Source organism: Dendronephthya gigantea, unplaced genomic scaffold (assembly GCF_004324835.1).
Source record: "Dendronephthya gigantea isolate DGI-Jeju-01 unplaced genomic scaffold, DenGig_1.0 000020F, whole genome shotgun sequence".
Taxonomy (NCBI): Eukaryota; Metazoa; Cnidaria; class Anthozoa; order Malacalcyonacea; family Nephtheidae; genus Dendronephthya; species Dendronephthya gigantea.
The window spans coordinates 1,437,110-1,460,628 of NW_021163030.1; the positions used below are offsets into that span (position 1 = coordinate 1,437,110).

General features: G+C 36.2%; 3 protein-coding genes across 4 annotated transcripts; all 3 read right to left on the reverse strand.

Annotated features, from left to right (window-relative positions):
• Positions 1 to 797: 797 nt before the first annotated feature.
• LOC114521399 (four and a half LIM domains protein 2-like) lies at positions 798 to 4,461 on the reverse strand. The gene is made up of 3 exons (XM_028541838.1): positions 4,353 to 4,461; positions 1,656 to 1,859; positions 798 to 1,285 (listed from the first exon to the last, which is right to left on the reverse strand). The coding sequence occupies exons 1-3, from the start codon at positions 4,362 to 4,364 to the stop codon at positions 938 to 940; spliced, it is 564 nt and encodes a 187-aa protein (XP_028397639.1). The 5' UTR covers positions 4,365 to 4,461; the 3' UTR covers positions 798 to 937.
• Positions 4,462 to 5,271: 810 nt separating this feature from the next.
• LOC114521397 (four and a half LIM domains protein 2-like) lies at positions 5,272 to 13,013 on the reverse strand. Of its 2 annotated transcripts, XM_028541836.1 has the most exons (8): positions 12,866 to 13,013; positions 9,697 to 9,785; positions 9,050 to 9,218; positions 8,254 to 8,455; positions 7,900 to 8,147; positions 7,251 to 7,520; positions 6,200 to 6,454; positions 5,272 to 5,997 (listed from the first exon to the last, which is right to left on the reverse strand). In XM_028541836.1, exons 1-8 carry the CDS (start codon positions 12,923 to 12,925, stop codon positions 5,650 to 5,652), a joined length of 1,641 nt encoding a protein of 546 aa, XP_028397637.1. In that variant the 5' UTR covers positions 12,926 to 13,013; the 3' UTR covers positions 5,272 to 5,649. The 2 variants fall into 2 exon arrangements, with proteins under 2 accessions (XP_028397637.1, XP_028397638.1); XM_028541837.1 differs by lacking the exon at positions 12,866 to 13,013 and having other exon boundaries at positions 9,050 to 9,241; positions 9,697 to 9,778.
• Positions 13,014 to 14,214: 1,201 nt separating this feature from the next.
• On the reverse strand, positions 14,215 to 22,911 carry LOC114521533 (protein PFC0760c-like). The gene is made up of 3 exons (XM_028542001.1): positions 14,800 to 22,911; positions 14,576 to 14,723; positions 14,215 to 14,335 (listed from the first exon to the last, which is right to left on the reverse strand). The coding sequence occupies exons 1-3, from the start codon at positions 22,793 to 22,795 to the stop codon at positions 14,215 to 14,217; spliced, it is 8,265 nt and encodes a 2,754-aa protein (XP_028397802.1). The 5' UTR covers positions 22,796 to 22,911.
• Between the last annotated feature and the right edge of the window lie 608 nt (positions 22,912 to 23,519).

The window sequence follows — 23,519 nt, forward strand, 5'->3', positions numbered from 1 at the left end:
ATATTGTTAATTTATTGAATGTTAATTAACATTAGTTGTAATATAGTGAAATATGCAAGTAGTGTAACTTAATTCATTTCAGGAATATTATGTACTGGTTCCATATATATGAATTTTAATAGAACACCATATTTGTCCATGTAAAAAAAGTAGCTTATATCTAGGTGTATAGAAAACAAGAATTACTTCTTTTAATAAACTAAACTCACTCCAGTCAATCTCTCGTCATTGAATTGAATTATAGTGCTCGTAATACTGGTTCATTTAGGGCTATTTTTATATTTAAGATCTCAGCACACATGCATAAGTACAGTATGTTTACATCATTCTTTGCATGCGCATTCAAAGTTAACCTTAAGAAGAAATAACAATTAAAACGTTGAAAAAGAAAAGCAGTAACGCCGGTACAAGCTTATGAACAAAGGACTGGGAAGAGAATAGGAAAGCAGGATCTTCTAAAACTTCTAAAAAAATTCAGACGAAGATAGCAGTCAGAGCAACCACGTCAAAACTCCGGAATTAATGATTTGATTGTCAGTAGATTAGATAAGATTTGAGAATTCGTTGTGCTTGCCCATCCTCAGACATGTGATCTGATCAGATCAGCACAAGAGCTATATTAAGCATTTGAAATAATTTTTTTATTGTAAACCTGCTTCAACTTAACTGTAAGTCATTTTCAGTGCCAATGAAAGACTAATGACTTTGAATTAGCAAATTTGATTCTATGCAGATTCTATGTAATGTTACATTACAATGAATATTTGGACACACCACGCAAAAACACTGGTCAGTTATCAGAAACATTGCTTTTAATTTTACTAATTTTTGAGACGTAAATTAACAACAAATTTGTAAACAATTTAAACCTGTTGGATACAAGAAATCTTTACACAAAGATAAAAAGATACAAATCGAGTTGTTCCTTTGTAATATCCTATGCGGGACACTTCAAACAAATACGTTTGTCTCCCTTGACGTTGTATTTCTCCCCATCAATAGGTCGACTACACTTGCTGCAAGTGAAACACTCACGATGATAGGTTTTCTCATCATCCACAACAAACTTGATGTTTGCTTCGATCACTTGTTTGCAGTAATCACAAATTTTGGCGTACTTATCACGGTAACATGCTTTACAAACCAGCTTTCTTCCCATCTTATGGAACTTCTTCCCAGCCAAAGCATTGCGGCATTCACTGCATACAAAACAATCACTGTGGTACGCGTTACCTTCATAATCAACCGAAGCGGTTTTTATGGTGTCACCACATGCATTGCAAGTCTAAAAAGAGACAATTATTAGTTTGATAATGATAGTTAAAGAAGTAATATTTATTCCCTAGTGCGAAATTATGCCTGCTGTGCTTTTTCTAGCTGATCCACATGCGTAACGTCTTGTTACGGTTGTCGTGACATTGTCTGAATAATGCGTTTTGTAAGTCTCATGCGGTCTCGTACACTGTCGCTTTATTAGAAACATTGCATTCAGATACTATATAAAGATCTGTGGCGGGGAGGAGCAAACCTGGAGCAAGAGAGTGGGAAAGGGTGGTTGACTGGGGTGAACTTATTCACAAAAGTCATTCACAAAAAATTGTCAGGTTTTAGATATCTCCTAACTAACTATGTCCTAACTAACTTTAAAACTTTACCTTGGCAAAGAGGCGTTCAAAACATTTTTGGCAATAGCGTTTTTCATCTCTTTTCACGAAACTTTCAGTTCCAAGAGGATTACGGCAGTGTTCGCAAACAAAACAATCCGAATGAAAAGGTTGGTCTTGATAATTCAACTTCTTTTCTTCGGGTTGAATTTGACGACGACAGTGTGTACAACGGCTTGTAGAACCGGCACTGCTCTATTCACAGGAAAACAATTACAAGAAATAAGTATATATACACTTAAAAGTTATAACAGATTTTACGCTAAAAGTTATAACAGATTTTACGCTGTTTACATGTTGTTTGATTAGAAATATACTATGATTAATCTTATTAATCCTAAATCATGCATTTACACCGAACTTTACTGTCTTTACATCCGAACAAACAATCGCCTAGTACTGGCCGGTTTGAATGTACGAGGGTTTTTAAATTTGGGGGCGTGTTTCTGTAGTTATAATATACAGAAATGTGTTAGGTTAATTCTGAATATCTAGAGCAACTGGGGCGGGAATCAGATAAGGTGTCTTTATCGCACAACGTTTGTCTATTGCATTTCCAGTTACTTACAGTGTTTTTATTTACCACATGTTTTGCTATTTAACACGGCAGTGCATTTGGTAACACTATGCAGATGTAAGGTGTAAACAGGCGAATTATAATAAGATTTGATAAACAGGTCACATAACAAGTCTCAAGCAGACAGACAATTTATATACAACCTATTAAGGTAAAAATTCCACTGTAAACGAGTCACCATATTTCTGCCTGTCGTTTGGTTTCTTTTGAGCTGGTTTAGCAGACATATAGTGGTGGTTCGGACGTCATGAATAAAAATATTGACATTCCTCTTATATTTGCATGTTGAAAGGCCGAAATGATCATTTTACTGGTTTAGTCATGACGACATGTGTTTAAAATTCCAATCATTTCAAATACACCAAACAGGAATCTGTTATTGAGAAAAGATCATTTGTGCCTTGAACGCTGGATATTGGCCGAGCATCCGCATTTCCGTCTCCTAATAGTTTATTTCCGTCATCTAAATGACGATATTTTGTCTTGATTGCTGAGATGCGTGAAATTATATGAATTTTGGGCTATATCAATTATTAGACACGTACTCTATGCGTAATTTATAATCATGCGAAGGCTGTAAGTAACGTTTGAAATGCTAAAAATCACGTAAAGCGGTAGCATCAGCGGTAAAAATGATTTGAAGGAGTGAAGACAGCAAGGTGGAGATTACGCTGATCGCATGCCGATAATATGCATGTAATAATTTATTTATTGAAAAGGGTAACCTGCATGAAACCCTTACAAGAATAAGCTTATTTTAGAATTCTCATTGTGAACCAACATGCCAGTGATGCATGTCTCGGTATGGTTGCAATATACTGATGAATTTTATTGTTGTATAATTAAATATATTGAGCATGATCCGTGATCCTACAATAGGATAATAGCAAGGAATGCTCAGCTATTATCCTGAATTGAAAATCAGTTGCACATCTCATCAAAATATAACAATCACATTTTCATTCACAATTAATGATCTCTCTCCTTTTGTGGTTATGGAATGTTAATGAGGTTTGGAGACAGTTTCCGTATATTATTTTATGACGTTACAAGTCCAGCCTAATTGTGACACCAGAAACTAACTTTTGAATAATCGTGCTGAGATGACAACTGTCTAATTCATTTTCCCAATTGCAATGGGATACTTCAGAAGTATTTATTATTTATTACAACATAAGGAACAATACAAACTTTAAAACATATCGTGCAGAACTATGTACACAAATATGACCTCACCCATGACCTCACGCATGACCTTTAAGTTTACGTTTCGCGCCGACACTGTCTCATGTCTCCCAAACAAATGTTTTCCACATCTTTTGCTCCTTTATACAAGCCAACACCCATATCATGCGGTCTGAATAAAATTTTCCTTAATGCAAGTGAAGGTGTCGCGAAAACTGCTGAAATGCAGCATAACAAGCAAGCACGTCCATATATACCAAGAGACAGGCAAATAATCGGTGGGGGTGTTGTCATATTTACCTGATTGAGCATACGCAAGACGTGAAATACAATAACCGAGCGATATTTAGTTACTACGCATGCACTTCACACACGCACTCTACATTAATGGCCTAACATGTACATTCTCATTTTCTATTACTAAAAAGTACATTTTAAAGCACAACGGTTCGACATCCCAATACCAGATGCATATGGGAAATTTATTATGGTTGATGTAAAACTGCTATAACTGCTTCAACTGCACTAATTTATATCAAAGCCCTATTTGTTTTTATGTTCCATTCATTGTATCTGGAATGGTATAATGTCTGAATGCGCATTTACAGACTTGTCCCGAGCTTGTTATCAATGTATACGAACCGTACGACTCTCAGAACACCACCAGAGAAAGTTGACTTCTAATTTATAGAGTATTTGCACTTCTGTCCGTTATTCTATCATCATTACATCAGTATTTAAGACAAATGTTGTAGTATCCACACTTTATCAAAAACAGAACTTATGAACTGTCATGACATCACAGAAGAAAACTTTTCTCGCATTCCAATCTTTCGTAGATTAAAAAGTAGATTTTGAAGATTCTATGTGTATTGCTAAGACATAGCCTATAGGAAATAATTGAATACAACTGATAATAAACTTACTCTGTGAGACATGGTATACAGCTTTCAATGTAGTAACGTCTCTGTGTCCAGACCAATGTTGTCTTAACTCTCAAACCTCTTGCCAACTTGATACTAAATATTTACATTTCCAAGTGTCATTGGATTTCATTATTTTGCGAGACCGTAAGCGATTCTGGGTAAATTAATCACAAATATTTCAAATAGACGGAAAAGTGGGGAAGTGAATATATCGCGTACATGGGATCATCAATTATGGGGGGTGAGGAACCTTACAATTGGGTAAAGACTGCTTATATCATAGTGCCTGTATAACCAAGATAAATCATCAATGAGCGTAAAACAAAGCAGGTTGAAGTACAATTTACAAAATACCGTTAATAATTGTACAGCTCACATTAGTCTTATAATCACAATTTTTAGTCATATTCAATTCATGGACATAGAAAATACTTAACCTTACACTTAATTAAGTTACTATCTATTGCATCACAGTGTGATTGCATGAAGCAGACTGGTCAGTTGAGAACACCGGGAAAGTCCTGACAGAGTCTTTTCTTTGGAAGATATTTCTAATTCTGCTAACGAAGGCTAACAGTAAAAACTGTAAAAGTAAGGGTTGATGTTGCAACAATCCTTTAACGAGGAACTGAAATACGCCATCAACCACGTGATTTATGCAAGACTTGCATGCGCTTTCGTCGGGGCCTTGGGAAAGGTAGAACTGGTGCGTCGGGGCTCTTTTCCCCCCGATAACTAGTTCACCTATTATTAGAGCAGATGATTTGCAATACTCGACTGCATCTTTCTCTGCAGGACTCTATCAATTCAGGTTATATTATGTACATCGCAAAACCAGAGTAATTTCTGTTTGGGAGATGAAGTTATGATTAATGACCAGAAAAACAATATATTTATACATATAATTCAAATACTACGTTGAGAAAAAAATAGATAAAAGCAAATTAAACAAAAATATTGATAAAATTCCTAATTACTAGACATCAACTTATTTAGCTGACAAATTGAGTCCTGGAACTAAAATATGCTTCTATGAATTTGTCTTGTAAAACAGTCGATTATATATTCTTTTAAACTATAACGCTTATTAGCCTAAATTGGTGAAAAGCTGTTCATTGCCTAGCATGGTGACTTTTACACAGCAAAATCTTTTAATGAATATTTAACAATGGTGCATCCACACTACAAATTAATTTCCTCAAGGGGCAAGTTCCATCTTGGGATACACATTTCACAAAGAAATCAATAAAATCGGGTTTTTTTAATGTTTTTCTTCCAATAAGATGACCATTTCTGTTCATGCACATTCCATACAGATCCGCTCATTTTCATTGCGAAGACGAAACTTTTCTCCTGCCATTGGCTTCTTGCAACTATCGCACGTGAAACACTGTCGATGATAGTGATCATTATCATACACAATATATCTTTCCTGACCTTCAATTGCTTTTAAACAACCAGCGCACGTCTTGGCATGATTTGATAAATAGCAATCGTGGCATACTCGTTGATCCTCCATGCGGCAAAAAGCTTTTCCTGCCAATGGCTTACCGCACTCGGCACACACAAAGCACTCGCTGTGAAATGAATTACCTTCGTAGGTTACAGATGTCGTCTTGATCACTTCGTTGCATTGGAAGCAAACCTAAATGGAATGTAAAAGGGTGTGCTGTTCAATATGAACGCTCACTGTACAGGTCTTTAGTTGCTGCCTAAAAATTTGACTTTGCCCTGACAGCTCACAAATGAAGAGTGCAGAATTAAAACAAAGATGTATACAAAGCATATGCACTGACTGAAACAAACTTAAGTTTGAACCTATGTATAAACGTATATATATAATATACCTTAGCAACGAATTTGTTAAAGCATGGCTGGCAGTAACGCTTGTCTTCCTTGTTGATAAACTGCTCTGCACCGATCGGTTCATCGCATCGGCAACACGTGAAACAAGACTCGTGATAAGTCGCATTTTGATAGCCAACTTTCTTTTCACCTGGAAGCAGCTCTTGCTTACACTGAGCACAATTTTTTGCAGGATCAATTCCTCTACACTTATGGCAAATCAAGTCGTCTCCTTGGAAAGTGAATCCCTCATTCAACTGGAAAATGTTATGTTAAAACTGACATTACCAACTGACTTGCATGGATTGGACTGGATTTGTACAGTATAACAACAGTAATAATTAAATTCTTCAGTTTTTTAGGCCTGGTTCACACTTGTCGTAAGAATCAGGGATTACCTTTGTCTGAGGTCACTAGTGCGCTAAATGCTATCGGAAAGTAATACAGTGGATCCCATATTCTTCTGAGCTAGTGTGAACCAGACCTTACAAAGTAACATGCAGTCTTTCACACGCTTTACAAATATGTGAAATCCAACCTGTGAGTCTGTGACATTAAGAAGGTCATTTCTTGGCGCGAAGCATGCAAATAGGGATTTGCATTGCTAACTTTAAATAACAGCTGTGGCCCGTGAGGCCAAAACAAATTAACGATGTTTTTTTATGCTACGCGCTTCTTTTTCAATGTTAAATATTCGAAATATCTCAAATCACAAAATCCTAACACACTTCCTGTGCACTTTAAAACATCTGCTTTTTACCGCAATCTTTAACCCACCTTACTTTTTGCTGTTTGGGTGGGAAACCGCAATGCCCGCAAAAATTCCACGAATTTTGGCAAAGGCTGAAGCATTAAAATCGTTTCGCAAAACTCGTTTCGAGTAATGTAAAGACATGAGCACACGATGAATATCATCCCATGACATGCCCCTCAAAACTGAAACTATTGACAAACGATTGAGATTCACTATTTTTATATACGAAGCTGGTAAATTCATCTTTAAGTTTAAATGTGACTAAAAGGCGTGTTTTACAATCGGGTGGTCGCACTCACCAATTGTTTGCTACAAGAAGAACAAACAAAACAACTTTCGTGCCAATGACGATCACGAACTATAATATCTTTAGACCCAGGACCGATAGCTTGGCCACATTCATCACAGACATTGGCAACAGCTTTGTTATAACATTGGGTACAGCATGGTCTGCCATCGACCGAAACAAACTTTTCACGTTTCAAAGGCTTTTCGCAATTCACACACGTGAAGTGATCTTCGTGCCAATCCTTGTCCATCGCGTGTGAGTACTCCGAGACAAAAATCAACTAAAATACAATCATAATTTTATTACTGTACAGCAAACACGATAAGACAGATGTTTATAAAGAATCATTCATCCGAGTCACTTTAATATTCCTACGAAAGCAGTCAAGGCACTTGACTACGTGCACAAGGTAACGTTTTTTAGCATTCCCTGTCATGCAAAAACGGATGCAATCACTATCAATTAACGAGAGATGTTCAAACTTCTTTTTGGACCGTGTGAACAAGTCGTTGAAACGAGAAGAGTGAAGAAATTATTTTTTTAAACGCTCGAACACGACGCTTGTGTTCAAAAGACTATATATTTTAAGCGAAAAATACATCCCAAAATAAAAGGAAATGTGAGTGAACAAACGATCTCGAAGTTAGAGAAATACTTACTTCATCGCAGCCACTACAACGATGACCATCCAGTTCTGCATAGTGACGTCCACAGTACACGTTGCCACCACTGAAAAAGTAAATCAGGTCAACAAGAACTTCCTTGCATTTATGACAGCAGAAACATTGTGGATGCCAGGCAGCAGATGATCCAGCACTTTCAGCAAAGACGGCCATTGATCCGTTTCCAATCTCATTCCTACATTCACAACAATCACGGTCACGGCTAATACTTGGATTTACAACTCCTGAAAATGGAAAAGGTCATAGCTGAAACTTCTGACACTCAAATAGCTTCTTTCTTGAAACATGTTAAACAAAAACGTTTAATTGTGTGCAATACAGGTTGCTTACCTCGACCTAATGATTCGTTAATGGTTGATGTGACTGCATCCTCAAAGTAACCTTTCTGATCCGCCGGTAGAAATTTTGTGTAATTGTCAGAGTAATCATGCAAAGGAAGTTGAAAAGCAAGTTGTTGAGCACGATACGTAAGACCATCGGAACCAAGCCTGGGAACTTTCGAGCTTGGTAGAAACATCATGTACTGTTCAACCTTAAAACGAGAATAATAGTTTGATAAATTATATATAACTATATATATTTTTGCCTACAAAACGACATTCATATACGAAGCCTATATTAATAGTATACTGAACTATTTAAGGGTTTGGACAGCCCCCATTCCTTAGTAAGGAGCAACTTCATTACTTCTATATGTATAACAAAAATAAAAAGTGAAAGGCAAGAGGGATTAGAGTACAGTGATTTAGCAACATTTCAGAAAAAGTGCATTTACATTAATCGTATTGCTTATCTTGAGTTGTAATATTAGATCATAATGGTCGTTTGGAGGAAAGTAGGCGTATCACCAATAGGGGTTATTATTATCACGCTTAGCTTTGCCCCTCCCCCCCCAGCCAAGACTGTATCACCAATAGAGGTTATCAACCAGGGCGCTTATATATAAAATATATATATATATAAGCGCCCTGTTATCAACTATCATTGGCACGCGCTTGGCCTCACTCCTCCCCCCAGCCAAGACCTTTAATCAGGGGTGCCGAGATTTCGCAAACTGGTTAAACTAGTTTACTTCCGGTAATCCGCGAAATACACCATTTTAAAAACAACGTAGTCGTAGATTAACCTCCAAATCAGACAACCCATGCGGAACCCAAGCATATCCTTTATCTCTTGCTTCATCAATTGCTGATAATGCGTCTTCTTCTACACACATTCTGTCCACTGGATTATTGTATGGGTTGTACATCGCAGCATGATGGTAGGTTTCACAGTTACAGGAGGAACAGTTTCGTCTAAACATGAAAATAGAAACAACCTACAAAGCTTAACGAACACCTCACTACGTTGCCTTTAACATAATTTTGGTAAATACAACCAGGGATTTGGAATATTAAAGAGGTTGTTGACACATACGATAAAAAATTATGTCAGTTAGTGCCTCACGAGGTGTCTAGAATTTTTTTAGCTAATTTTTGCGCGTTCGTAGACCAAGTAGTTACTAAATACGAAGTGTTTGGCCCCACAATGCACTCCAAAAATGCTGACGTAAGGAATTATTTATTGTCTTCTGCTAATACTTAATATTACAAAGACAGTAAAAAAGACAATATTAGTTGATAGATAATTTATTTGGGTTTTCATTCGTGTGGACGCTTGACGAGACATCCAACTGGCCTTAGATTGGTTAAAGATTTAATCTAATTTAGATTGCTAAGAGAGTTTTATAAGGTGCCCCAACCACAGCATAATGAAGAAAATCCATTAGACTACCTCCATGGATGATGCTTGAAGCCAGTTAGACAGTTTGAGCAGTGTAAACAATCATCTCCAGAAGACACATCCTCTATGTCAGGGCTAAACTACAGACAACAAAGAAGAATAAAATAGTATAATGGAATTTAGTCACATTTTGTATGGGTCATTCCAAAGTGGCAGTAGAGAGTGGTGGTAATAAAGTTGACAATTCCTGGTCCCCAAAACAGCACCAAAATGCTTTGTCACTACCAGTCTTATTAATACCCACTCTGCTGCATTTCAGGAATAGCTAATTCATATGCATAGTACTTTATTGAGAAGGAAAAATGTTGAAAATATTCAATATGTCAGTTAGGTGGATGCACAATTAGGTATTTGTCGGGCGTTAAATGAATGCCCTACAATTACATAATACAAGCACCTGTCACTGATGCTTAGGTCTCAGGGCATTTTTTAACTGTATAACTACTGGGGCATTTACCCCAGTAGGCCCTGTGCCTGCCCCAGTAGTGAACCTTGATTCCCTGATAGAATGGGCCCTTTTGTCACTGTAAAGGGTTGGTAATTTATCAGTTGTAACATATGGGTCTTGAAATTTGTTCGAAGAAATAAATACCTATGTAATTACGTGTGACATCTGTATGTATAATGGACGATTTCCTTTATTGAGATTTAGTAGCGCTTTGCATCATGGTTATAGTGGTATCTTTGATTGTCAAGCCACATGTAATTTTTTTGTCTACACCTGTGCAAGAGCGTTTGGGAAAGTTAGGGCACAGGGCCGTAGCTAGAAGCTTAATTGGGGGGTGCATATTCATATATTCGTCTTATGCCCGAATGATTTCTTTTGTATGCTATTCTTCCTATGGTATATAAACATGAATATATGAAATATACACCCCCCCAATTAAGCGGTCTAGCTACGGCACTGTTAGGGCAGGTGTATAAGGAATGACCAACAACAAAATCGTGAGGAAAACATTGAAACATTCAATATTTTCATTCAAAACTGTCTTGAATGTCAGTGATAACACCATAACCATAATGCAAAGCGCTTCTAATTCTTAATAAGGGGAATCGTCTATTACATATTTGTCTTGCGCATGGGCCCTAATACACACTTTACCCCACTAGTCAAAATTCCTTAAAAAATGCCCTGTTAGGTCTTGAAAATGCATGCATATGTACTACTCTAGTTTGGATGTGATCCACAGGATGTGATCTTTCAGTGGTAATCACAGGGGTATATGCCAAGGTATAGGCTACAAATGTTTAAAGCTGTATACCTTAGTCATATATGTGTACCCATAATAAAAAGTTAAATAAGCATGAGTCAAGTAGATGTCATTCTAATGTTTACATATTTTGTTTGAAATAATTGGATAATTTATTCCAGTCTAAAAGCCTCTAGTTTTTATTCAGAATATGTCAACTGTTAAAGCAAACATTTAGCTCCAACATGGCAAAGATAAAACAGCGAACTTTATGAAGCATTACTTCCTATAGTATGGTACCCATGAAATTTGTTTTAATGTTGAAAATTTTCTGTTGCATTTTGCTGTCAGGATATTCCTAATACCTTTCCCATGACTCCACCTTTAGTATGTGCCTCTTAATTAAATACACCCACACATGGTATTTTGTAGTGTTAAGTTAATCTGACACTGTAACAGGAGGTTCATCTCATAATGATCATATTTGATGACAATTAGTAACAATTAATATTTCTGTTACTAAAATTATGAGAAATTCTAAGATACTTTTTATGCAAAACAAAAATTAAAATAATTAAGTGTAAATTACTTGAACCTGTGAAGATTATTAAAACAACAATACTATGCTAATGTTGTTGTAAGCAACACCTGTTTTGTAATGTGATATCAGTTAAGCTTCATGTAGAAGATATATGATTTGCTGAAAAGTATTTAGACTACATTCCTCTACTATGTGGGAAGCAAAAATATTTTAAAATAGAGGCTATATGACTTCAAGTCACGGTTCAAGAAGCGAGAAAGCAATTAAAATTGTTCACAGGAGGAATCAATTTTGATCTACAATGAGATAAATTAAGCGTATCAGCAGACGAAAATATTCAAACTTCATGTCAATAACCAATCACATCCAAACGCCCCAAACAACATTCCCTTCCATATAAGGTTAGGTTCTCAGCTAAAATACTCACAAAACTTAACTATTTTTGTTGATATATAACATTGGAACTAACAGAATGAAGTGACTCGGCCCTCGGGTCTTATGTTTGTTTAAATAAACAAAACATAGCTCGCACAATTTTTAGGGAATTTTGTACATCGCAAAAAATATTAATGCATAATTCCGCTTAAATTTAGCGATCCCCGTAAAAATGCTTATTTACTTATAATTAAAAGTGTAAAATATAGTCGCTTTGGCTCGAGGGGTCGAACTGATGTTTAATTAAATAACTGATGTAAAGGCCCGACAATTCATAATGTTGCAACAGCCTTTATAACCTTGACTAAAGCAAATTAGCGCCGTTATAATCCGTAGACATAATACACTCTTTCGGGAACTAACATATTTTATTTTGCATTTTAGACAATGCTGGCAAACTGAGTAGGGGTACCAAAAAAAAAGTAATATACTTTGAACAAAACACCTCAGCCTAATTAAAATTTTCATTTTATAAACATCTTTGTCGAATACTCTGGTTATGGACTTGTGGAATGCGCGTACACACGACGTGATTCCGTAGAAAACTATATTATGCCATACTGCGAATTTGATCTATTGACTAATTGCGACATATCTTTGTTACATTCGACATAAAATGCCGAATACACATCACTCCATTAAACTGAATATAACAATACAGTAAATTATTTCGGTATACACAAAACAGCAGACGAACAGATTAAAAGATAATAAATTGTTAACTCTATTCCCCACAGGGCGATAGGCATGAATTGTGACTAGAGTTTACAAATAATTTTATTAGTGTATATGAACTTCAACAATGAAATGAAGAAGAAATAAACTTAAGAACGTGTCGCGTTTTGTCCTGAGATACTACAACACAATATCATCCTGAATATTTAAAATGAAATGAGCTTTACAGTCTCAAAGCCTCATCAAGCACCTATCATCTCAGGTTCACTAGGCTTTAAATTCTGTGTTTTAACGATTTTGTAAACCATATATTACTCACTGTCTCATTTCGTTTCTTCAACTTGAACGTTGGAAAGATCAAAGTGTCAAAGTCAGTCATATCTGCACCATCAACAGTGCTTGGCCTCGATGTTCGACAATCAAGAACCGTGCCTCGTTAATGCCTAACACTGTCGGAATAGGGGGGGTGGGCTCCTTAAAGGCCAGTTGGCCCGACAGGAAACCAAAGGTCAAAGGAGCAATATTTGGTAGGATTATAACTGTCGTAATATATTCAAAATATTTCCTGAATGTAGGAATGACCAACAGACACATTGGTGTGATTAAAGCTGCGTTTACACTTCTGGCCTAGGTCAGGTCTAGGCCAAGACCGCCAAGTCTAAGTAATACGTGCTACGTTGACACTGTCTTCCTTGTTGATGATATCCGATAGCCATTAGCCAAAGTAATTGACAAAATACTTGGAAAAAGACCCAAAACACGCGGAAAAGTGGTAATACTATATGTATCCTAAACAAATCACATGCACTATGAAAGTTCAAATTTGTCAGGACTAGGTAAAGCCTGTTCACATTAACAAAATCGTGCTTCGGGTCAGGTCCAGGCCGGGTCCAGGCCACCTTCTGCTGTCGGCCCGGATTTTGTGGCCTAGTGAGCCGACGTGAAGTGAAGTTATAAGAAATAGGTTCAGATTGGTCGAGAATGACGATGACCATCGAGATGAAATCATGGATGAAATAGCAGAAATACGCCTGCAAATACCCGCCTCGTATTGACGTATTCCCACTAATATTTCTGCTTTGCAGCTATTGTAGTCATAAATAATGTCTAAAAGTAAGAGACTTACGCCTGTATTCTAAAAGCTCACTCAAACTCATCATTGAGGAAGAACTCAATCTTTTCATAGCAATTCAATGACGGTATTTGCACTCAAATAAGAGCTTGATTTTAATTGGTTTGCCAATTGTTCAATAGTATCAGAATTTCTATGTGACACTAAATGAGTGTTACAGTGTGAGTGAGCTTTTCGAGGCGTTACAGAGGAAAGCTAATCCTTAATTGTTTAGAATAAAAACAAAAGTTTCTCAGTCTTATTCATGAATGCATTTATTGATCAATTTTCTCACACACATACGGAGTACTAATGATTGTCAAATATACAGAATTTGGTTGAATTTTGTTTTGTTTTATACTTTATACTTTTTTGATTTTTTTTATAATTTTCTACTTTTTTTTGTTCTTGTTTTCGCAGTTTTCTTTGTGTTTTTGTAATTTTTTCAATTTTATGTTTTTTTTAAACTTTTTTTCACTGTCTTCTGGAGTGATTATGTAAAATATTAGTAGGAATGAATTAAGTATTTTCTTCGGTATTATAATATTGTGCGAGTTTCAGGGTATATCCACTATGGTCATGTCCTTCTTCAAGTTTTCTTCTTTCTGCTGTCGACTTGGTCCCGATACCACAATCTCAGTTAAGACAGGTTCAGCCGTGTTATTTGGATTTAGATACCTAAAAAATTAGCAGGTAAACTGATGTGTTAATGCAAAAGATTTTCCTTGAATGAAGTCATACTCATTCAATAGACTGGAGAAGGCCGGTAAACTTTGAAGACTTCCCTAGCTAGAGCTCAACCCAAACGCGATAAAGAGGGGCTCTATTTATAGGCGTCTAGGAAAAAGTTCGATACTCGGACTATCAATTTTCAGCATGTTGGGTTAATGTACTGTTGGTTAATGCAGTGATACGTACTGTTTTGCTTTCTTGTATGTGATACAAAATACAATGATTGCTATGACAGTCAACACCAAGCAAAATAGGGATCCTTTGTTTTTTATCAAAACTCTTGCTGTCGTTTTTCCTGTTGTCACAACTTTATCTTTTTTCTCAATAATTGCATCTATATAACGACAAACAAATATTGTTAATAATTATGATGATGATTATAAAAAATGAAGATGGAGATGTTTACTCACCAACATCCACAGATCGTCTTGGTCGTTTAGAAAAGTTAATTCCTTCGTCATAATTAAATTTCTCCAATAGATTTCTCTTATTCGCAGTTGCATCGTCATGTTTGTGAATATCAATATCGTTTTCTTCGATCCAATCCTCAGTCTTCTCGACATTGTTATCCTCTTGAAACTCATCAATGACTTTGTTTTCATCGCTTCCATTCGCAATTTCATCGCTATTCCCAAATTCATATCCATCTTCAAATGTATCATATTTATCTTCAAATGCATCATCCTCATTTTGCAATTGTTCGTATGGAGTCAAGTTCTTGGCATCTCCGTCAATGGAATACTTTTTGCTCCTCCGATCCGCAATTTCGTCGTTATTTTCGAATTCATCTTCATCTTCGAATACATCATCTTCATCTCCAAATGCATCATCATCATCTGTAGATTGTTTAAATGAATCGAAACCGGTGTCATCGTCGCTGTCATATTCATCCATAAAATCGTTATCATTGCTCTCATCCACAGTCTCATCGTCAATTTCGTCACCGTTTTCGAAATCAACTTCATCTTCGAATGCGACATCCTCAGTTTCATCGACAATGTTGTCCTCTTGAATGAATTTATTTTCATTGCTTTCATCCACAATTTCATTGTCATTCTGGAAATTATCTTCATCTTCGAATGCCTGATTCTCTTTTTCAAGTAGTTCATGTGAATTCAAATTGTCATCATTGTCGTCTTCGTGCATGAGATTGTTTTCTTTGCTCACATCCGCAGTCCAATTGTCATTGTCATCCTTTTGAAGTTCATCAATGAATTCGTTTTCATCGTTTTCATCAGCAATTTCGTCAATTTCATCATCCTTATTTTGCAATTGTTCGTATGGAATCAAGTTTTTGGAATCTTTGTCAATGAAATAATTTTTGATCCTCTGATCCACAATTCCGTTGCTATTTTCGAATTCATCTCCACCTTCAAACACGTCACCTTCATCTCGAAATGCATCATCATTATCTGCAGATTGTTTGGATAGATCAAAACTGGTGTCATCATCGCTGTCATATTCATTAATGAAATCGCTATCATTGCTCTCATCTGCAGTCTCATCGCCAATTTCGCCACCATTTTCGAAATCATATTCATCTTCGAATGCATTATCCTCTTTTTCAAGTAGTTCATGTGAATTCAAATTGTCATCATTGTCGTCTTCGTCCACAAGATTGTTTCCTTTGCTCTCACCCGCAGTCCAATTGTCATTGTCGTCCTTTAGAAGTTCATCAATGAATTCGTTTTCATCAGCAATTTCGTCGCTCTTCCTAAATTCATATCCATCTTCAAATGTATCATATTCATCTTCAAATGTATCATCCTCATTTTGCAATTCTTCGTTTGGAATCAAGTTTTTGGAATCTTCGTCAATGAAATAATTTTTGATCCTCTGATCCACAATTCCGTTGCTATTTTTGAATTCATCTCTACCTTCAAACACGTCACCTTCATCTCGAAATGCATCATCATCATCTGCAGATTGTTTGAATAGATCAAAACTGGTGTCATCATCGCTGTCATATTCATTAACGAAATCGTTATCATTGCTCTCATCTGCAGTCTCATCGCCAATTTCGTCACCATTTTCGAAATCATATTCATCTTCGAATGCATTATCCTCTTTTTCAAGTTGTTCATGTGAATTCAAATTGTCATCATTGTCGTTTTCGTCCATAAGATTGTTTTCTTTGCTCTCACCCGCAGTCCAATTGTCATTGTCGTCCTTTAAAAGTTCATCAATGAATTCATTTTCATCGTCTTCATCAGCAATTTCATCGCTCTTCCCAAATTCATATCCATCTTCAAATGTATCATATTCATCTTCAAATGCATCATCCTCATTTTGCAATTGTTCGTTTGGAATCAAGTTTTTGGAATCTTTGTCAATGAAATAATTTTTGATCCTCTGATCCACAATTCCGTTGCTATTTTCGAATTCATCTCCACCTTCAAATACATCATCTTCATCTCGAAATGCATCATCATCATTTGCAGATTGTTTAAATAGATCGAAACTGGTGTCATCATCGCTGTCATATTCATCGATGAAATCGTTATCATTGATTTCATCCGCATTCTCATCGTCAATTTCATCGTCATTCTCGAAATCATCTTCACCTTCAAATACGTCATCTTCATCTCCAAATGCATCATCATCATCTGAAGATTGTTTGGATAAATCGAAACCGGTCTCATCGTCGCTGTCATATTCATCCTTGAAATCGTTATCATTGCTCTCATCCACAGTCTCATCGTCAATTTCATCGTCATTCTCGAAATCATCTTCATTTTCGAATACTTCATTTTCATCTCGAAATGCATCATCATCATCTGCAGATTGTTTGAATGAATCGAAACCGGTCTCATCATCGCTGTCATATTCATCGATGAAATCGTTATCATTGATTTCATCCCCATTCTCATCGTCAATTTCATCACCATTTTCGAAATCATCTTCATCTTCGAATACATCATCCTCTTTTTCAAGTTGATCAAGTGAATTCAAATTGTCCTGATCATTGTAATCTCCGTCGATAAGATCGTCTTCTTCGCTGTCACCCGCAGTCCAATTGTCATTGTCGTCCTTTTGAAGTTCATCAATGAATTTGTTTTCATCGTTTTCATCCCCAATTTCATCGCTATTCCCAAATTCATATCCATCTTCAAATGTATCATCTTCAAATGCATCATCCTCATTTTGCAATTGTTCGTATGGAATCATGTTTTTAGAATCTTCGTCAATGAAATAATTTTTGATCCTCTGATCCGAAATTTCGTCGCTATTTTTGAATTCATCTCCACCTTCAAATACATCATCTTCATCTCGAAATGCATCATCATCATCTGCAGATTGTTTGAATAAATCAAAACTGGTGTCATCGTCGCTGTCATATTCATCCATAAAATCGTTATCATTGCTCTCATCCACAGTCTCATCGTCAATTTCGTCACCATTTTCGAATTCATCTTCGAATGCATTATCCTCTTTTTCAAGTTGTTCAAGTGAATTCAAATTGTCATCATTGTCGTCTTCGTCGATAAGATTGTTTCCTTTGCTCTCACCCGCAGTCCATTTGTCATTGTCATCCTTTTGAAGTTCATCATTGAATTCGTTTTTATCCGCTATTTCGTCGCTATTCCCAAATTCATATCCATCTTTAAATGTATCATCTTCATCTTCAAATGCATCATCCTCGTGTTGCAATTGTTCGTATGGAATCAAGTTTTTGGAATCTTCGTCAATGAAATAATTTTTGATCCTCTGATCCGAAATTTTGTCGCTATTTTTGAATTCATCTCCACCTTCAAATACGTTATCTTCATCTCCAAATGCATCATTATCATCTGCAGATTGTTTGAATAAATCAAAACTGGTGTCATCATCGCTGTCATATTCATCCATAAAATCGTTATCATTGCTCTCATCCACAGTCTCATCGTCAAATTCATCGTCATTTTCGAAATCATCTTCATCTTCGAATACATCATCTTCATCTCCAAATGTATCATCATCATCTGCAGATTGTTTGAATGAATCGAAACCGGTGTCATCGTCGCTGTCATATTCATCCATGAAATCGTTATCATTGCTCTCATCCATAGTCTCATCGTCAAATTCGTCACCATTTTCGAAATCATCTTCATCTTCGAATGCGACATCCTCAGTCTCATCGGCATTTTTGTCCTCTTGAATATCATCAATGAATTTATTTTTATTGCTTTCATCCACAATTTCATTGCCATTCTGGAAATCATCTTCATTATGGAATACATTATTCTCTTTTGCAAGTTGTTCAAGTGAGTTCAAACTGTTGTCATCATTGTCGTCTTCGTCGATAAGATCGTTTTCTTTGCTCTCATCCTCAGTCCCATCATCACCACGATTTTCGAAATGTTTGAGTGAATTCAGATTGTTGTCATCGTATTCGTCGATAAGATCGTTTTCTTTGCTCTTATCCTCAGTTCCATCAACATTGCCATCGTCTTCCAGTTCATCGATGGAATTATTTTCTTTGCTTCTATCCGTGATTTCGTCGCTATTTTCGAGTTCATCTGCATCCTTAAATGCATTATTATCTTCATGTGGAAATTGTTCGAGTGAATTTAAACCGGTGTCATCGCTGTCATATTCATCCTTGAAATCGTTATCATTGCTCTCATCCACAGTCTCATCGTCAATTTCATCGTCATTCTCGAAATCATCTTCATCTTCGAATACTTCATTTTCATCTCGAAATGCATCATCATCATCTGCAGATTGTTTGAATGAATCGAAACCGGTCTCATCATCGCTGTCATATTCATCGATGAAATCGTTATCATTGATTTCATCCGCATTCTCATCGTCAATTTCATCACCATTTTCGAAATCATCTTCATCTTCGAATAGGGCATCCTGAATCCCATCGACATTGTTGTCTTCTTGAATATCATCAATGAATTCGTTTTCATCGCTTTTGTCCACAATTTCGTTGCCATTCTGGAAATTATCTTCTTCTTGCAATGCATGATTCTCTTTTTCAAGTTTTTCAAGTGAATTCAGATTGTTGTCATCATTGTCGTCTTCGTCGATAAGATCGTTTTCTTCGCTCTCACCCTCAGTCCCATCGACATTGTCATCCTTTTGAAGTTCATCTTCATATTCATCAACTGCATAATCCTCTTGATTGAGTTGTTTGTTTGGTGCGGATTTTTTGTGCACTTGGCCATTGTCATATTTGATGATAAAATCGTTTTCTTTGCCCTCATCCTCAGTCCCATCGACATTGTCATCTTCTTCTAGTTCATCAATGGGATTATTTTCGTTGCTTCTATCCGTGATTTTGTCGCTATTTTCTAGTTCATCTTCTTCTTCAAACGCTGCATCCTTAAATGCATTATTATCTTCGTGTGGAAATTGTTCAAGTAAATTTGAAGCGGTGTCATCGCTGTCAAATTTATGGTTAAACTCGTTTTCATTGCTCTCATCTGCAGTCTCATTGTCAATTTCGTCACCATTCTCGAAATCATCTTCATCTTCCAATGCATCATCCTCTTTTTCAAGTTGTTCAAGTGAGTTCAAATTGTTGTTGTCATCGTTGTCATCTTCGTTGAAATCATCTTCAATTACATCATCTTCATCTCGAAATGCATCATCATCATCTGCAGATTGTTTGTATAGATCGAAACCGGTGTCATCATTGCTCTTATATTCATCGATAAAATCGTTATCATTGCTTTCATCCGCAGTCTCATCGTCCATTTCATTGTCATTCTTGAAATCATCTTCATCTTCGAATACATCGTCATCATTTTCGAATACATCATCTTCATCTTGAAATGCATCATCATCATCTGCAGATTGTTGGAATAGATCGAAACCGGTGTCATCATCGCTTTTATATTCATCGATGAGATCATTATCATTGCTTTCATCCGCAGTCTCATCGTCAATTCCATCGTCATTCTCGAAATCATCTTCGAATGCATGATTCTCTTTTTCAAGTGAATTCAAATTGTTGTCATCATTGTCATCTTCGTCGATAAGATCGTTTTCTTCGCTCTCACCCGCAGTCCAATCGTCACTGCCATACTTTTGAAGTTCATCAATGAGTTCGTTTTCATCGTTTTCATCCTCAGTCTCATCGACATTGTCATCCTTACGAAGTTCATCTTCATCTTGAAATGCATCATATTCATCAACTGCAAATTCCTCTTGATTAAATTGTTGTCCCGATTTGAAATCGGTGTCATCATCGTTTCCATATTTTTCGAGGAGATCGTTATCATTGCTCTCATCTGTAGTCTCATCGTCAATTTCATCTTCATTCTGGAAATCATCTTCATCTTCCAATGCATCATCCTCTTTTTCAAGTTGTTCAAGTGAGTTCAAATTGTTGTTGTCATCGTTGTCATCTTCGTTGAAATCATCTTCAATTACATCATCTTCATCTCGAAATGCATCATCATCATCTGCAGATTGTTTGTATAGATCGAAACCGGTGTCATCATTGCTCTTATATTCATCGATAAAATCGTTATCATTGCTTTCATCCGCAGTCTCATCGTCCATTTCATTGTCATTCTTGAAATCATCTTCATCTTCGAATACATCGTCATCATTTTCGAATACATCATCTTCATCTTGAAATGCATCATCATCATCTGCAGATTGTTTGAATAGATCGAAACCGGTGTCATCATCGCTTTTATATTCATCGATGAGATCATTATCATTGCTTTCATCCGCAGTCTCATCGTCAATTCCATCGTCATTCTGGAAATCATCTTCGAATGCATGATTCTCTTTTTCAAGTGAATTCAAATTGTTGTCATCATTGTCATCTTCGTGGATAAGATCATTTTCTTCGCTCTCACCTGCAGTCCAATCGTCACTGCCATACTTTTGAAGTTCATCAATGAGTTCGTTTTCATCGTTTTCATCCTCAGTCTCATCGACATTGTCATCCTTACGAAGTTCATCTTCATCTTGAAATGCATCATATTCATCAACTGCAAATTCCTCTTGATTAAATTGTTGTCCCGATTTGAAACCGGTGTCATCATCGTTTCCATATTTTTCGAGGAGATCGTTATCATTGCTCTCATCTGTAGTCTCATCGTCAATTTCATCTTCATTCTCGAAATCATCTTCGAATGTATGATTCTCTTTTTCAAGTGAATTCAAATTGTTGTCATCATTGTCGTCTTCGTCGATAAGATCGTTTTCTTCGCTCTCACCCGCAGTCCAATCGTCACTGCCATACTTTTGAAGTTTATCAATGAATTCGTTTTCATCGTTTTCATCCTCAGTCTCATCGACATTGTCATCCTTACGAAGTTCATCTTCATCTTGAAATGCATCATATTCATCAACTGCAAATTCCTCTTGATTAAATTGTTGTCCCGATTTGAAACCGGTGTCATCATCGTTTCCATATTTTTCGAGGAGATCGTTATCATTGCTCTCATCTGTAGTCTCATCGTCAATTTCATCTTCATTCTCGAAATCATCTTCGAATGTATGATTCTCTTTTTCAAGTGAATTCAAATTGTTGTCATCATTGTCGTCTTCGTCGATAAGATCATTTTCTTCGCTCTCACCTGCAGTCCAATCGTCACTGCCATACTTTTGAAGTTCATCAATGAGTTCGTTTTCATCGTTTTCATCCTCAGTCTCATCGACATTGTCATCCTTACGAAGTTCATCTTCATCTTGAAATGCATCATATTCATCAACTGCAAATTCCTCTTGATTAAATTGTTGTCCCGATTTGAAACCGGTGTCATCATCGTTTCCATATTTTTCGAGGAGATCGTTATCATTGCTCTCATCTGTAGTCTCATCGTCAATTTCATCTTCATTCTCGAAATCATCTTCATCTTCGAATGCGTCATCATCATGTGAAAACTGTTTGTAATTATCGCTAAATTCATCGATAGAATCTTGTTTGTTGTTCTGATCCGCAATGTCATCGTTATCATCGCGTGAATAATCATCATCTTCAAAGTTTTCGGAAGGCCGCACGTCATCGTCCTTTTCAGGCACACTCATGTAACTCTTTTTGCTCCTTCCAATTTCAATATCTTCATCGAAATTATTTTCAACTTTGAATGCATCATCTGTACTTTTGTGTTGCTTGAGGGATTTCATATTGTTGTAATCATTGTCAAATTCATCGATGAAATCATTTGCGTGGTTCTTATACACAATTTTATGATCGTCCTTTTCAATTTCATCACTGACATCGTTTGCAACACCATCCTCATCATACGCTGCTTCAAATTTATTGAATAAATTGTTTTCGTTGCTCTCATCATTATTCTCAAATGCGTGATCTTCGTTTGCATTTTTTTCATAAGAATCGCTGATGCCATCCGCAACGTCATCGGTAAGTAAGTCGTCTTCCTTACGCTCACCGAAGAAAGGGTTTTTACTGCTTTGCGCATTGTGACTCTCAAATGCAAGGTCATCATGCATCGTCAAGCCTATCTCATTGCTTTCGTCTGAAAGGTCTTTCCAATATTCAAACTTATCTTTGAAAGCTTTATGAGACAAATTTATTTTTTTGTGATCTTTTTTTCGAAATTTATCGCCAAACTTCAAACGTCGGCTTTTTTCAGAATTATGATCTTCATTCTTTAAATGTTTTCCAACAAGGTTTACGTCTGTCCAAATATTCCGTTCGTTGATATTTGGAAGGGTGTCATTCAAATCCAAACGGTTGAAATCTGTTTTAAAAAACATTACTTACATAAAATTCTACTTTTATAACTTTTTCAATACACGGTATACACCACCAGCATGCAAAAGGGTTGTTTCGATAATTCCACTGTCGCGTTTTTCATAACACACGTAAAAGTCTAAATGCTTATATAAGTTATGTTTAAAGAAATAAGTGAATTCGAATAAATCGAAATAACTTAGTCAGTTTCCGCGGAGTTTAGTTGCACTTGTTGACAGGTGTTAAAAAGTAAAAATTTAAAAGCATTTAAACTTTTACGCGCGTGTTGCTTATGATAATATAGACCTCAATGTGGTAATATAGGTGAAACGTTTCTAGCGATTTGAAATAAAAACAATTTATGTTTGAAAAAAAGGTAATTAAAATGAAAGTATAAAAAGATCAACTAGTTAACATATCACGCAAATTATATTTCATGAGAAGCCATATACAATTCCAAAACATTCAATGATTCAAGGG

What these genes read in the sequence shown, in the direction of transcription:
- LOC114521399 (XM_028541838.1), bottom strand. An exon ending in TTGAACGCCTCTTTGCCAAG is followed by an intron (nt 1,286 to 1,655) that starts GTAAAGTTTTAA and finishes GTCTCTTTTTAG; the next exon opens with ACTTGCAATGCATGTGGTGA.
- LOC114521397 (XM_028541836.1), bottom strand. Translation starts at nt 12,925, where the DNA reads ATGACTGACTTTGACACTTTGATCTTTCCAACGTTCAAGTTGAAGAAA. An exon ending in TTCAAGCATCATCCATGGAG is followed by an intron (nt 9,219 to 9,696) that starts GTAGTCTAATGG and finishes TTTCATGTTTAG; the next exon opens with ACGAAACTGTTCCTCCTGTA. An exon ending in TAACGAATCATTAGGTCGAG is followed by an intron (nt 8,148 to 8,253) that starts GTAAGCAACCTG and finishes TTCCATTTTCAG; the next exon opens with GAGTTGTAAATCCAAGTATT.
- LOC114521533 (XM_028542001.1), bottom strand. Translation starts at nt 22,795, where the DNA reads ATGCATGATGACCTTGCATTTGAGAGTCACAATGCGCAAAGCAGTAAA. An exon ending in AAGACGATCTGTGGATGTTG is followed by an intron (nt 14,724 to 14,799) that starts GTGAGTAAACAT and finishes GTCGTTATATAG; the next exon opens with ATGCAATTATTGAGAAAAAA. An exon ending in ACATACAAGAAAGCAAAACA is followed by an intron (nt 14,336 to 14,575) that starts GTACGTATCACT and finishes CTAATTTTTTAG; the next exon opens with GTATCTAAATCCAAATAACA.